The sequence below is a fragment of the Filicampus tigris genome, chromosome 2, assembly GCF_054856515.1.
Source record: "Filicampus tigris isolate MCC_2025a chromosome 2, RoL_Ftig_1.0, whole genome shotgun sequence".
Taxonomy (NCBI): domain Eukaryota; kingdom Metazoa; phylum Chordata; class Actinopteri; order Syngnathiformes; family Syngnathidae; genus Filicampus; species Filicampus tigris.
In genome coordinates, this window is record NC_141218.1 from 3,447,501 (window position 1) to 3,462,703 (window position 15,203).

At 45.2% G+C, this 15,203-nt stretch overlaps 2 protein-coding genes and 1 long non-coding RNA gene across 4 annotated transcripts in view; 2 read left to right on the forward strand and 1 right to left on the reverse strand.

Annotated features, from left to right (window-relative positions):
* The window catches only part of cnpy4 (canopy FGF signaling regulator 4), a 2,364-nt gene extending 857 nt beyond the window's left edge, over positions 1–1,507 (forward strand). Inside the window, exons 4-6 of the mRNA XM_086023199.1 lie at positions 7–129; positions 1,053–1,170; positions 1,243–1,507. Of these exons, the coding sequence (XP_085879325.1) occupies positions 7–129; positions 1,053–1,170; positions 1,243–1,334 (333 nt within the window). The 3' untranslated portion in view covers positions 1,335–1,507. The remainder of the gene's footprint in view (positions 1–6; positions 130–1,052; positions 1,171–1,242) is intronic.
* A 961-nt stretch (positions 1,508–2,468) lies between these two features.
* Positions 2,469–13,322, reverse strand: LOC147150911 (uncharacterized). 2 transcript variants are annotated; one of them, XR_015083790.1, is made up of 4 exons: positions 13,129–13,322; positions 12,947–13,007; positions 12,801–12,871; positions 2,469–3,046 (listed from the first exon to the last, which is right to left on the reverse strand). It is a non-coding gene; the product is annotated as an uncharacterized LOC147150911 (long non-coding RNA). The 2 variants fall into 2 exon arrangements; XR_015083791.1 differs by lacking the exon at positions 2,469–3,046 and adding an exon at positions 4,694–4,996.
* Positions 3,825–14,448, forward strand: ntn5 (netrin 5). The gene is made up of 7 exons (XM_086018343.1): positions 3,825–3,923; positions 8,419–9,842; positions 10,883–11,071; positions 11,552–11,701; positions 12,313–12,363; positions 13,571–13,651; positions 13,726–14,448. Exons 1-7 carry the CDS (start codon positions 3,868–3,870, stop codon positions 14,214–14,216), a joined length of 2,442 nt encoding a protein of 813 aa, XP_085874469.1. The 5' UTR covers positions 3,825–3,867; the 3' UTR covers positions 14,217–14,448.
* The last annotated feature ends 755 nt before the right edge of the window (positions 14,449–15,203 follow it).

Genomic DNA, 15,203 nt, shown 5'->3' on the forward strand with positions numbered 1-15,203 from the left:
CTGCAGGGCTCCAGCCAGACCATGACCACGCTGAAGAACCTGGTCCACAAAGGCGTCAAAGTGGATTTGGGCCTGCCGTACGAGCTGTGGGACGAGCCCTCCGTAGAGGTGACGGACATGAAGAAGCAGGTAGAAAAATAAACGCAAGGTGCCCACAATGTCTTTTGACAATGTATTAGAAAAGCAAATGAATAGAACAGGGCTGGCCAAGTAATGTGTGACAAAGTGTGTTACACTACGTCACCAAAACAACTTGACATTTTCCACTGAACTTCATATTCATTGGATTAAGTAGATCATTTGACGCTAATAATGCAGATTGTTCAAGATACCAATTTTTTTTCTTTAATTAGTTGCACGCAGACAATGCGCACACAAACGGCAAAATATGCAAGCATGCCCAAAGGGTGGAGGATGTCAGGGTAGATGTTTTTAGCTAATATTAGCATTGCTGACAGGATAGCTAATGGCAGGGTGAACAAATTTGGCTAATGTTACATAGCATTGCCGACTGGGTGGACGTTTTTTTGGCTAATGTTAGCATTGCTGAAAGAGTAGACATGACAGAGTGGACATTTTTGCTAATATTAGGACTGTGGACAGTAACGGGATGGACGGACGGACATATTTAGCTAGTGTTAGCAATACTGATAAAGTGGACAATTATGGATTAGATATTTGTGGTTAATTTTAGCATTGCTGACAGGGTGGACATGACTGGACATGTATTGCTATTAGCATTGCTGACAGGGTGCTAGTAAGGGGATGGATATTAACGTTAGCATTGCTTAAAAAGGTGGACAACGTAATGATGGGATGAATATTTGTGGCTAATGTTAGCATTGCTGACAAGGTAGAAAATGTTATCTACTGTCTAATGTCTCTTAAATTAGCATTGTTATGACAGCAGACATTTTTGGCAAATGTTGGCACGCACATGGTGGACGTTCACTTACGACAGTGATTTTGACCAGAAATAGAAACAATAAACCCTGTGTACTACCAACTTTGTGACTTCCCATTGAGCTGTTGTGTGCACAATCTCCCTCCAGTGCGAGACGATGTTGGAGCAGTATGAGGAAGTGGTGGAGGTGTGGTACTACTACCATCAGGACCAGAAGCTGGAGGACTTCCTGTGCGAGAAGCACGTCCTCGGAGCAGCCGAGAGAGGTCAGACACGCATCGGACCGAAGATTCGGTCTTGTCTTTGGTTTCTGCTCATGTGTGTTTTGTCTCGTGTAGAATGTCTCAAGGAGGTGTGGAAGGGAGACCTGGGGACCAGCGGAGGGGCAGAGGAGGACGGAGCAAAGACGAGACTTGCTGACGAACTTTGACCCGCACAACAGTGGATTGATGTTGAAACGCATGTCAACATGCATTTGTGCCGGGTCCGCCTTCTGGTGGGAGGATGACGCGCTCCCTCAATTATTTCATGTCTTAATCCTTTTTGGCCCATGTATATAATATAAATGCAATATGTATAGTTTTTACAGCTGAAATAAATTCTTTTGAAAAAAACATGGATTTTATTTTTGTATAAATCTAGCTGCTTATTTAGGAGTTTTTCTTTCCCCAATTTTTGAGCGTCCCACTAGTCGTAACAAAAACAGCCACAGGAGGGCGCCGCAAGCAAACGCAGAACCAAAGACGCTTTCCTCGACTTTAATGTTCACCACTTGGGTACTGTTCATGATCCACAAGTCAACAGAGGGCCTGTGTTGACTTTCAAATAAAATAAGTAATATGGAAATGTGTATCTGTAGTTTTTTTAAGATACAGAAATAAAATGTAATAATTCCAGTGCGATCTTAAGGTGCGATTCCTTGATTATAGTCATAATTCTTACTGTTATGGTATGCATTAACAAAATGCAAAGCAACACAACCAAGCAGAAACGATTTACAGCTTTTATTCAAACCAAAGCAGAACTAATTACTGAACATAAACAATCTATTAAAACAGACTCGCCAAGGAAAACGGCGAAAGAGCAACTTTAAAAAAGAGGAAGACTATGAACGAAGGAAAGTAATAGCTGAAAGAGCACAACGAAGTGCTCAGAAAAAGTTAAACGGATCGAATCTGCACAAGTGAACAGAGGCTGAGATGACGAATAAACACTAGAAAACGAAAGCTAAACGACACAAGTACAGCAAACTTAGCTGGGAAAAAGAACAACAGAAAGTACTTACACCGAGCGACGCCTGGCTGAAGGTTGCTATGCAGCTCAGGTGTGTGCCGGAAGCTCCGCCCATACCTGGCAGCTCCGGAAAAAAAATTAAGCACAGCGCCGGGCAGTGAGCTCCTGGTGACTTAAAGTAACTCATAAATATAAACCCCAATAAAATGCAAAAAATAAACCTTAGTTCATATGCATTTATTTCCATTTTGAGAAAAAAAGTACACTTGACCGCAATTTTTATTTATTTATTTATTTATCTATTTATTTATTTATTTAACCAAACACACGACCTCTCATCTCTCAAACAAGAAGATATTTCTATACTGCGTTCTCCCCCTCCCGGAGCAATAAAGCCAACAAAGCAAATCACACGATAAATAGTTTGACGATGACGTACGAGGAGCCTCCGCTTCAATTCGTTCTGGTCTCGCTTTTGGCTGCGGGCTGCAAAGTCTGGCAACCCGAGGCACCTGTCAGGGAGCACCTTCCCATCTGAACAAAGCTCCAACTTGTATTGTCGATTGAGTGGAACCCTCGCGCATTGTGATTGTTTGTGTTTCGTTCTTATTGCACTTGTCTCGCATCCAAGCATAGCATTCGTTAAGTGCACGGCAACTGGCAGACACGCACATGCTTCAAGAACAAGAGGAAGAAGCACACCTGGGGAAACATTCCTCCCGGGGAGCCATCAATCAGTTTTATGGCTTTCTCGGGGTGGGAGGGGGGATGGGGGGGGGGGGTACTTCGCTCCAATCAAGTGTTCCCTCCCGACCTCCATCTTCCATTTCCATCTGTATCAGCTTTGCTTCACATCTGACAACCATCTTCTCGTGCACGCCGCCAATTAGCTTCCAATTCCGCTGAGGACTAATAGGAGCAAAAAGTGAGCATAACAAGATAAGAGCGAGAGCAAAATCAGAAACCAAAACATTTGCTTGCATTTGCTATTTTTTTCCACCATTTTTAATGACATTCCTGCAGAACCTTAAAAAAGGGAGGTGCAAAGTGAATACAAACATTTATAGGATATTTACGCACATGTACAAAAATAGCTAGAAAGGTCATTCTGTTATGTATTTATATTTTCATTATTATATCATTAATTAGTGCATTGCAATAAAAAAAAGTTGGGTAAACTCAAACTTTCAATGCAGCAAACTTCTATAAAATTGTAAGTTAGGCAATTCAGTTCTGCCGTAAATTGACTTTCCAGCATTAAACAACAAATTAGAAAGGTTTACAGAACTGTTGTCCATTGTTTTAACCCACCGCCACCACCAATCTGCTTGCTGTGCTAACTTTGTCGCCATAAATGTCGCTAATTTTATTTTTTAAATTGTTCCAACTTAAATGACTGTTTTATCCCCCCAAAATACAAGTTGACTTTCTTAAACTCCGTGTCACATAATGTGGAAAAACTATGCAACATATAAAATGTTTCAGAATGTGAATTTAAGACAAAGAGCGACGTTCGAAATGAAACTGCTTTTGGTGCCGATTTGCCTTTTCATATCACAGTTGTTAGGCTGCAGTGGTTCTCCTTGCAACAGGTCCCCTCTTTTTTTTCCTTTTTTTTTAAACTTTTGGTGGGCACCTCACTCGTCTTCTTCCTCCTGCTCCTCCTCCTCCTCCTCCTCCTCTTGCTCCTTCTTCTGCTTTTCGGCAGGCCAACAGACAGACGAGGTTGGATGCATGTGAGCACACTTTGGTGCAGGGACGAGGACCATCTCCGAGGACGCACATGGTGAGCGCGCACCCACCCGCTGCCTTCCAATCTGTGTGTGTCCGTGTGCGTGTTTTTTTTTTTTTTTTTTTTGTTAACTTTCTTTTTATTTAGCAAAACAACTCCTGCCTTTTTGCTACTAAATCGGGGAAAATGACAATTCATTCATTACGTGGATTCCTTACCTGACAATAATTGTCATTTTATTTATCCGTTACAGCCACAAAAGTGTCTTAATAATCAATTATTGTTTATTTCGTATTTTAGTTATAGGCCTGAAGGCGAAAAGACGGGTCAACACGTTGTGCTGAATTGTGTAAACACGCTAGTTAAAAATTAATTAATAAGTAAGCGGGTTTCTTTTTCTTACAATTTATGAGATTACTAATCACAAGCAGTCAATATGTGGTATTCCGTAATGGTGCAGCTCTGTAAATATTATGCTTCCCGGAACCGATTGTGGCAAATGTGCGCAATTAGCAGCACATAATTGATGCCATTAAGCAGTGTCTGTTGCTCTTTCCAAAATCGATCAAACCCCCAACTATAAAAAAATAAATAGAAGCCTTGCAGATGATTCACTTTCATGTTCAAAACTTTGCACGATGTTACGCTTCATCATTTTCTCTGCGCTGTCATGAGGAATTCACGCAACTGAACAAGTCATTATATGATCTAATGAGCAAATAAATAACGCTGCTGTTATTACCTCATCCGAAGAACTTGTTTTATTATCTGTTGCCAGTTTAGTGCAAAGATAAAAAAAAAAAAAAAAACACCACAGTCATAATTGCACGAAGCTTTTGGAGAGGGCCAAAGAAGGATCCATCCAATTGGGGGGGGCCTTTGACTGTTTTGTTTGTTTTTTTGGATCTGACATAAAATGCATGTGTGGGTGTCTTACTGCCTCATGAGTAATCCTGTGGGCAGCATGTGGATTTAATTGATACCCTCATCACGTACACACGCACACACACGTACAAGTTCAACAGCATGCCTCATCTTTGGGATCACAGTGATTTCATTGCCATCTGTTTTTCAAGATCAACATGTGAAGCCTCCATGGGAAGACCTCTGCCAACTTGTATGTACGCCTGTAAAAAAAAAAAAAAGTGGGGGGCGAGAGGGTGGGATTGACAGGAAGCTTGCTTTTACATATCAAGTGGGTGACATGGGGTATTCTTCAAAAATGAAGCGTGCGGACTGCAGACACCTCGGGTGGCAGATGGTTAACCAGTGGAACCATGTTGAAGTCAATTGAGGAGCTTTGCTTGGACAAAAGTAGTGCTTTGCTTTCATCTTTTGTGGGCGTTAGTGCCAAGGGACAGAGGTGGGTAGAGTAGCCAAAAATTGTCCTATAGGTTATAGTACACTTACTTTAAATGACACGAGTATAATAAAAGTAAAAAGTAGTACCACATTTTATTTTTATATCATATATATATATATATATATATATATATATATATATATATATATATATATATATATATATATATATATATATACATACACACACACACAGAAATAGCATTGTCAGATTTTTTTTTTCCTTTGATGAACTCCAAACCCAAAGGACAATAGGCTAAAGATACATGCTGCTGGATGCTAATCCACTTTGTGCCACTTCCACCACTAAAATTAGATTATTACACCAAAAATGGAGCTGCTGGAATCTGCTTCGTGTGGAATAACACAGAGCACACACACACCCCCACACACACCCACACACACACGCAAACGGAGGCCAGGAATGTGGTTTGGGAAAACAGGCTGCAGTGTTGTATTTCTGAGGACATTTGCAAATTAACAAAGGTGTCAGAAAGGTTACATGCACTAACAGGTGTGGTGCAGCGTCGCCTTCGAGCACGCTTCTTTCGAAAATCAATTCTTACACTCCGTACTTTTAGACCAACTGTCAATCACTTTGACTTCGCCTCCGCCCGAGCCGCTGAAGGCCCATGACGAGGAATTTTAAATGTGTGGGACTCATCTGCTCACCAGAACAAACCCGGACTCGTTGGGGTGGCGAGCAATTTAACAGGTAGCCAGACAAAAGCAAAACAACCACAAAAAAGTGTCACTTAGTGCGTCCACAAACAAGCATGTGAACCATGAATAATCATGAGGCGTTCAGCTAAACTAGCTTTTCAAAATACTATTCTTACCCCCCCACACACTTTAAACACATTTGAACTCATTCAAACATACTACAATTTATTTTGAAACAAAAACACACTTTTCAAAGTATTACAAACTGCTTGTTCCTCAAACTCGCTCCCACACTTCTCAAAATGAGAGGCAAAGTGTACTTGCTTCAAACTATTTGTCACTCCCAGTTTAAGTTTGCTGTAAAGCTGACACAAGAGAATTTAACTTGTCTATTAAAACATCAAAATGTCCAACAAAACCATATTTTCCCTTGCGGCTTTTTTGTTGTTGTTGTTGCTAGCTTAGCAAAAGCACTAAGCTTTTTAATCTAAGAAATTTGAGGGGCTAATCGAAATGCGCATTGACATTACTGTAAATATAAACCTTCATCTGCTCCATTAACCCTCACACAGCATCACATTTAACAAGAGACAATGAAATATTTAAGCACCTGCATACAATGTTCAACAAAACCAAATATGAACAAAAGTCTGCTAGCGTAATGCTAACAAATCGTGTAAAATGATATAGATTGGGTAACAGAAATGAGCATTGATGAAATGTTAATCACAAACCTAGAAGCAAATACTACTTTAAGCCACACGAAGCAATATCACATCCAAGTACAGAGAATTCAAATCATGTTTGACATCACGCTACTGTATACTAACCAATGGCCACTAGCTTAATGCTAACACATCATGTAAAAAAGCGTAGATGTACTAATGTGAATTAGCATATAGCGGACAGTAAATATTAACCCTTCAAACAAGTGGTACTTTAAGCCACATGGAGCATTTCAGGTATAACTAACCACCAAAATGTTTGACCACACAGTGTTAACAAATGTCCACTAGCTTAATGCTAGTGCTATAATGCAACGTGGTGTAGCTGTGCTAACAAAATGAGCATACATTTCAGAGTAATTATAAACCTTCAGACAAGTGCTACCTGAATCCACACGGAGTGTTACAAAAGAATTTGTATTTTTATAGAGCCAGGATGGTGGCGTCCAGGCTGTAAACATGCCCCCAGGTTGTCAGCACGTATTCTTGGCAGCCTCACATAGTTGGATCAGAAGATCACCGCCTGCACTTGGAGATGTTGATGTCATCGCGCCACGATTTGCTTGTATAAGCTAACTGTCAATACCACAAAGTCATACACACAATTGTGTTCTTTGCGCAGGAGTTACACGGAAGTTTTATTATCTTCCCGCTAATGGTCCTGTGTTTTTTCATGCTCATACGACCTAGACAGGTGCACGCCCTCGCCCCGATCCAACGCAGGCCCACTTCCTGAGCCAGACTGTCCCTCAGGAAGCCTCATATTTTGCTTGCTAATTGAGCGGGATGACGAGGTGGGACAGGCTCTCAGCCCCGTCCTCTCCCGCGGGTTGGGTTTGCGCAGCCCACGCTGACTTTGCTGTCAGTGTCAAAACGCTTGTTAGGGCGCCATTAATCTTGCATAGAGCGAAGGGGCCAGGTGACACATGAGCAAGGCAGGGGGGCTTGGAAAATCAACCTCGAGGAGAAGCAAGGTGACGGAGGAAAGAAACTAAGAATGGAAGATAATCTGAACGGGAAGTCCGTTTTGGGGTTTCTTGTTAGTTTTGACTACATTCCAAAAGTGACTCTCGAGTGGATGAAATCCTGACAGTTGGATGAATTACACTCATGACCAGATGGAAGAGGCAGGAAGAGATTTGTTCACACAAGGGACAAAAACAATTCATGTTTGGGGCTCAAGCAAGATTTCCATCTATAAATCATTTTCCCACAACGCGAGCGTGACCGCCGCTTATGTTGTGGGTCCAAAAGATCTTGGGCGCGCACACCTCATGCCTGCAAACGGCGGCGGTTCGAAAAAGGAAGAGCCGTAAACAGGATGGATATGCTCCAGCTTGGGGTTTGCCTCCAGCTGTCGAACATATTTTTTGGTCATTTCAGACAATCGCACCCTTCACGAGCACACACGCCGGAGCAGTTTGGAGATGTCATTCGGGCTTCTGGGTGGGGGCGGAGTTGCACTGATGCTATCATGCATTTTCAGTGAAGCCAGCATCAGTGGAAGGCTGGCGATTGCTGAATGGGGACTTACCCGCCTCTCTATCGTGTTGCCATTCTAAAAACCATCAATACAAGACGAATAGACGGCATTGAACTCCTGCCAGTCAAACAGTTTTTCTCTGACCAAACAGATGATGGAGGAATTTGAGATGTGATTTTTTTTTAACGAAATAGCCCCAACGCTACCAGACGGAGAATAGACTGTTTACTTTAGCTAAGACTAAAAAAGACAACCTTCAGCAAACTGGCCTCTCAAGCAATGTTTTCTAATGTTGTCCTTTTATTGTCCTACACAGGCTGGATGACATGATGTTCCGGGCCTTTTCCCTTCCCCCTTCGACCTCTCCCTTCCTCGCTTTCCTTCTCCTTTATTTACTTCCTCGGCCTCTACTATTCTCCTCGCTGTCCCACGTCCCGCTGAGTTGGACTTCGCCTCACGATCCCTGCTACCACCCGGATGGCCGTCCTCGCCACTGCCTGTCCGAGTTCATCAACGCCGCCTACGGGGTCTCGGTCAACGCCAGCCGCTCCATCCAAGGCTTCAGTTTGGACGGCAATATCACCACCTTGACGGATCTTCACAATCCTCACAACCTCACCTGCTGGCAGGCTCAGAGGGGTCAGGACAGTGGAGACTGGGTCCTCACTGTGCCGCTGGGTCGGCGCTTTGAAATCACCTACATAAGTCTGCAGTTCTGCTATCATGGGGAGCCATCGGACCCTATCTCAATATCCATCTTTAAGTCCATGGACTACAGACACACTTGGAGGCCGATGCAACATTATTCCAGCGACTGCTTTGGGGATTTCGGGCTCCCTTCCCAGACGGTGGCCCAGACCAGACATCAGGAAACAGAACCGCTGTGCTCCGATCCTCGGCCCTTGCAGAGGCAGCGGGGCGGTATGGTGCTGGCGTTCTCGGCCCTTGACGGACGCCCGTCATCTCCAGATTTTGACTACAGTCCCACTTTACAAGACTGGGTGACAGCTACAGACATCCGCGTTGTCTTCCACCAAACATCCGCAAACACAAAACTGAGCTCAGGCAAGAAGAAGGACGGCTTGACAGAGGGGGGGCGAGTTATTGACCTTGTGAGGTTGAGTTCGGGCTATGGTGCAGATCCGATTAGCCACATGAACACGGAAAACATGCCGTCCAGTTCAAACAAGGCCACAAAAAACTCGGGAATGAGCACGCCGAAGAAAGCAGACAAGCTTCGAGGGAGAGGTCATCACAAGGATGGAAACAATATGACCAGCAAGGAAAGCGAGGACGTTTACAACTCGGAAATTTTGTCAAAAAAGGGTGTGAGAGCTCGAAAGCTTGGTCGTAAGAATGACGGCGAGGAGTGGCTCCTTTGTCCGAACGGTGACTGCAACTGGACCGTGGAGGGACGCCACAGAGGGTCCAAGGGACGAGAACTGAGAAAGCGAAGCAACAACCATCCCAACACCCGGCAAACCTCCAGAAACCTACAGGCACCACCACAAGCCTCCCCTACCGCAGCCGCCCTTCCCCCTCTGGCCCTCTCGGACCTGCAGGTAGGGGGTCGGTGCAAATGCAATGGACATGCTTCCAAGTGTCGCCGTGACGACGCGGGGCGGGCCGTGTGCATGTGCGAGCATCACACGGCCGGCCCTGACTGCGACGTGTGCGAGGATTTCTACTTTGACAGACCCTGGCATCGGGCCACACCCACGCACCCAAACCCTTGTGTGGGTGAGTCATACCTCGCAGTTAGTGCAATACGGTGAACTCTCGTTTCAAGACCCACTCTTATTATGTTGACAGGGTACCCGAAATAAAGCACTTTCAATACTTCCAATTTCCACATAATGTCCTTCCCGGAGCATATCCAGGAGTATTATCTTCTCCTGAATGGTCAGGATGTCCTTTTAGTTCCTTAGCCAGAAAGCCTTCCAAGATGCAGAACACCTGGGGGCCATCGTAGGGTTTAAAACCAAACTTATAGTGTTCTATTTGTGATGTTACTAGCAGCCCATCAGAGCACAAGCGAAGGAAAGTCACACAAGACTGGCTGAATGGTCGATATTCTATTCGATAGTCGTCCCATGCTATATCGCAGTTCACGTTTTGCACTCTAGTCTGACTGTATCATGGATTTTTTTCTATATCGCGGGATTTGGCAGTAATCAGTTGTTCTCATGGACTAATCTTGCAGCAGAATCACATAGCAATAAGGGCAAGAAGAGGGGAAAGAGAGTGTAAAAGACAAAGTTTGGGATCGTTTCAACTTCACTTCACGTCTACGGTTAACATTGTTAGCTTATTTAATATAGCCTATCACCGCTGGCTAGAACCAATTGTAATCCCTCCACAGGCAGTCAAGGATAGACAGAGACACCGGGGCACTTTCAATTGCTTCACTGAACAAACGGTAAGAAAATAATCACGTAAGAAGCACAATCAACACGAGTTGCACGTCCCTACTGATGCACAGAGGCTTGCTAACAGTTAGCCACTTAACAGCCAGCCGCTATCCTGAGTCAACAACAGCCAACTCGACACTCTTATTCTCTGACTCCCACGTCAGTCAAAATGCCAGGCCCGGCCTTTTAAAGCATCACACAAAGTCACAGATACAACAGTGTAGAAAGGCCACGGTACATGAACTGCAATATAGCAGTGTAAGAATGTATTGCCATACTGTTGTGTCTTTCTAAAATATCGTATTAACGTCAACGTCTAAGTCTGCGACTGAAAAATCAAAGCAATTCAATGCATTTCCCTTCCTCCAGCGTGCGAGTGTAACGGCCACTCCAACAAGTGCCGCTTCAGCATGGAGGTGTTCCAGCAGTCTGGACGGCGCAGTGGGGGCGTGTGCCTCAAGTGTCGCCACCACACCGCCGGACGCCACTGCCAGTACTGCCACAACGGCTACACCCGGGACCAAAGCAAGCCGCTGCACCACCGCAAAGCCTGCCAACGTTAGTCTCTACAAAACGCATGCGTGTGTGTGTGTGTGTTGGATTTTTACGGGATGAAATGTAAACGAGTGTGTTTTATGGGCTGGCTACACTTGTGAGAGTGCACAGCGATTCGGGACACGGCTTCCACCTGCTACCTGTAACCCTTGCCGCCGCTTGGCATGTGCTGTGACCCATGACCTTTGACTGGCTACACGTCCTAAGTGGCTGTCACTGATTGACGTTCTTGACTCATGTAGTGTCACCGAAATGGCTCCCTGCACATTGAAATAAAATTGATAGAAGCAGTGATACTGTGGTTTGAAATGTTCTGCCTGTCACTAGCATCTGAACGTCATTTCTTCCTTTCAATGTTACACTGATGTGGTTTCCCCGCTATAAGCAGACCGCTGAAGGGTAACCACAACTACGGCGTGGTCTGCAGTGAAAAAAATTCTTGACATCTGAACGATGATTTATCCTGGTTATTCCCTCCCCCAGCTTGTCAGTGCCATCGTCTGGGAGCGGTGGGCCGCTGGTGTAACCACACGTCGGGGCAGTGTCTGTGCCGGCAAGGAGTGACCGGCCTCAGGTGCAACCGCTGCGCCCCCGGATACAAACAGGGCACGTCGCCTCTGCAGCCGTGTGTCCGTAAGTCGATCCAAACTCTGCCCGCTGACCAGAACCTGGTATCACCTGTCGCAGGGCTCAAAACAGGCCCAGACTCATAACTCTTGACAGTGAAAGCGCTGCGTGAAAGAAAACCTTGTTTGTTTTTACTGCCAAACCGGGCTAAGTATAGCATCCATTAGCCTCCTGCCGGGCATTTAACTGGTAGTAACTTAAACGACCTCACTTGTTATGACAAACAACTGACACACAACAAAGGGGGTTAAACATTTTAAACACCATTAATGTTTATCCAAACCATATCGTAACAAAAGTTTGCTAGCTTAATGTGCTAGCTAGATGCTAGGATAATGCGAAACACCATCCATGAGACGGTTACCAATTTGGTAAAGGGGCTGTTCCATTTGACAGGCCAAGCTGTGACAGAAAGGACCAAACCTGGTGTGGTGACAAATGTTTACAATTTTACAAGAGGCCTGGTTAATGTATGAATGAACGGCATGCAACTTCTTCACGCTCTGGCCTTACTGAATAAGTCAACATTTGCATGAGATTTGTTGATCGTAAAAAAAAGACCACACACGCACACACACACAAACTGATCAAGTGTCTGACACTGTTTGTGATTGCAGGGATTCAAGAGGTTGCTCCAACTCCGGTTTTTCAGTCTCAATACAGCATCGGTGAGTAGGAATTGATTGGCCGTTTTCAATAAGTCTTATTAAAACACACTTTTTACGATATTCCTGTGTGCCACTGTGCCTGTTCTCGCCTTCTCACTTGCACAATTCTCAACAAAAAAAAACAAAAAACTGAGCCACAAAAGAATGCCACCAAATTAGCTTAATGCTAACACAGGCTCAAGGAAACTAGCATAGCTCTTACAGCTAGGAACGCACCGATAACACGTTTGTCAGATCGAGTACGAGTACTTTCATTTGAGTACTCGCTGATACCAATCATGGTATTCGGTACTCGTGAAAGCACGCTGATATTACGCACCAATTCCACTTTACATATACTGTACTTTCTGGTAGCTACACTAATGACTGTATAAACCTTCAAACAACTGCAATTAGGCGTAAATTCATATGAATCAAATTGGATCACATGAGCTGACCTCAAGTGGCTCAAGTCTCTTCTGGAATGTTCGTCCACTGCTCGGCAAGGTCATCTGTTGGTCACGGGATACTGTGATGACAAATGGAAGCGGCCACATTTTCAGTAATGAGGCGGCGTGTGTGTTGCGTTCATGTTGTCCCTCACCAGTGATGCTTTCGGATTTGATAGCTGGGCTTTCATTGGCTTCTAGATCCATCTCCTAATCCTACCACAATCATAGAAAGCATCAATAGCGTAAAATTACAACAAAAAAAAAAAACAAAAAAAAGGGCACAAAACTGTGCCACATATATCAGGAGCAGTTTCCGATCCATATTTTCTAATACCTTGACAAAAATATGCTACATGCTCCTCAACAGAGAGAGGTGTTTTCAGCTAGTCAAGCGGTTTTGCTCTGACCAACCAATCAGAGGAAATGACTGTGAGAGGTGAATTTAAATTCTTCAAGAAACATTCCTATTGCGAATATAGTTGAAGATACGACGATCAGCAAGTCTGAAGCAGAGGTCCAAAAAGTCAAAACCCTGCCACACTTTGTCTTGAGCCACAGGTGCTTCTAATCAACTGAGCTCGTTTACCTGTCGGAAAGCCAAACTCTGGCAGGGCTTTGACTTACCTGGACCCGGATTTCCCATCTCTGTTGTGAAGGGCCGAGGCAGATTAGACTGGCATGGCAACGCGTAGACGCTAAACTCTGATTGGACAAAAGATGTGACATCCGCACCTAGTGGAAGCAGCAATAGAAACGCTACCAACTGTACCCCACAGATGAGGAGTGTTTGTCCCACTGCAAACCTTCGCAGGTGAAAGTCAGGATGAACTTGGACACGTACTGCCTCAAGGACTACGGTTGGTTGCTTCACTTGACCCCTCGATTGCTTTGACTTTATGAGAACGTGACCGACCTTGTTTGCGTGTGTTAGTGCTGAAGGTGCAGGTGAGAGGGATGGAGCGCTCGGGTCCCTGGTGGCAGTTTTCCATCTCAGTCCAAGTCGTCTTCCGCACGGGATCCCCCTCGCGCATCCGCAGGGGCCCCCAGTCCCTTTGGGTCCCCGATCGGGACCTGGCCTGCGGCTGCCCCGCCCTGCACGCGGGCCGGACCTTTCTGCTGATCGGCGCCGACGAGGGCGAGAGGGGCGGCCGGGCGCCCGACGAGAGGAGGCTGGTGGCCGACCGCTCCACGTTGGCCCTCCAGTGGCGGGAACACTGGAGCCCCAAGCTGAGGGGCTTTCGCGGGCAGGACAAGAGGGGCCGCTGCGCCGACCGACCTCCCCTCCCGCACGGGAAGGCCTCGGAGCCGCAGACGGGATACATCCCCCCTCACCTGCTGGCCGGCACGGACGGGGGAAGCTCGGCGGGCGAGGCCTCGACCGTGTCGCCGCAACACAGGGTCACCCACGAACAAGAAGCGTGAAGCCTTCTTTTGCTTTTTTTTTTTTTTTAACGCTCTTTGCTTTACCCCCACTAAGTGCCTTCATGGTCTTGTCATAAAGTTATTGTATTTGAACTCTTTGCTTTGTATTTATTGTTATCATAGTTATTGTAAATTTTTTTTAAAAAGGAGGAGAGTGATCATGGTTGGATTTGGAATCATTCACTTGTTCTCGACTCTATTTAAAGACCCTGTCAAGTGAATTCAAAGACTCGGGTCAAACTACATCAAACATGTTTGAAGGGATTTCCTGAAAACGTGAGCAAAGACTAAAAAATGTGGACTTCCTAATTTTGGAGATGTAGTTTTAAACAGATTTTCCACAACTTCCTGAAGCGATATAAAAATGCCTACAACGCTAACATGCATCTTCATTCTCTTTAGAGTGCCTCGTTGTTGGCTCTGAGTGCATGCACTTCACACAGAGAAAGGTAGAAGTGCGTGGATGGCGGCGTTTTTTTTTTTTTTTTTTTTTTTTGTAGTCCAACTTGACAGCCAGTGTGTTTACTGGGCTTCCCAAGTGCGCCGTCTCTTTAGAGCGCCTCATTGATAGCCATGAGTGCATGCATGTCAGGGAGAGAGGGCGGAAGAGGGGTGTCACTTTTATTTGATTTCATTTCTTGTAACTCTGACATGACAGCCAGTGTATGGAGCAGAGCTCCAGATTGGCATGACTGCTTTAGAGCGCCTCGTTGTCTTCCTTTTGTTATGATGTGATCCATTTTCATTTCTAAACCAACTTCAATCACGGCCATATTTGGACGTCCAACCTGCCGCCGACCTGGCGACTGCTTTCATGTGGGAGCTAAAACATCGTGGCAGAGTGTTCGTGTGCATGTGTGTGTGTGTTACACGTAAAGACAGATGGGAGAGCTCAGCGGCCATGTTTTTGGAAGCGGCGGCTGCTGATTGGCTGCCTGGTCATTGGCAGGAAGCAACAACGTGCATATGGGTCAGTGTGTGCACAAG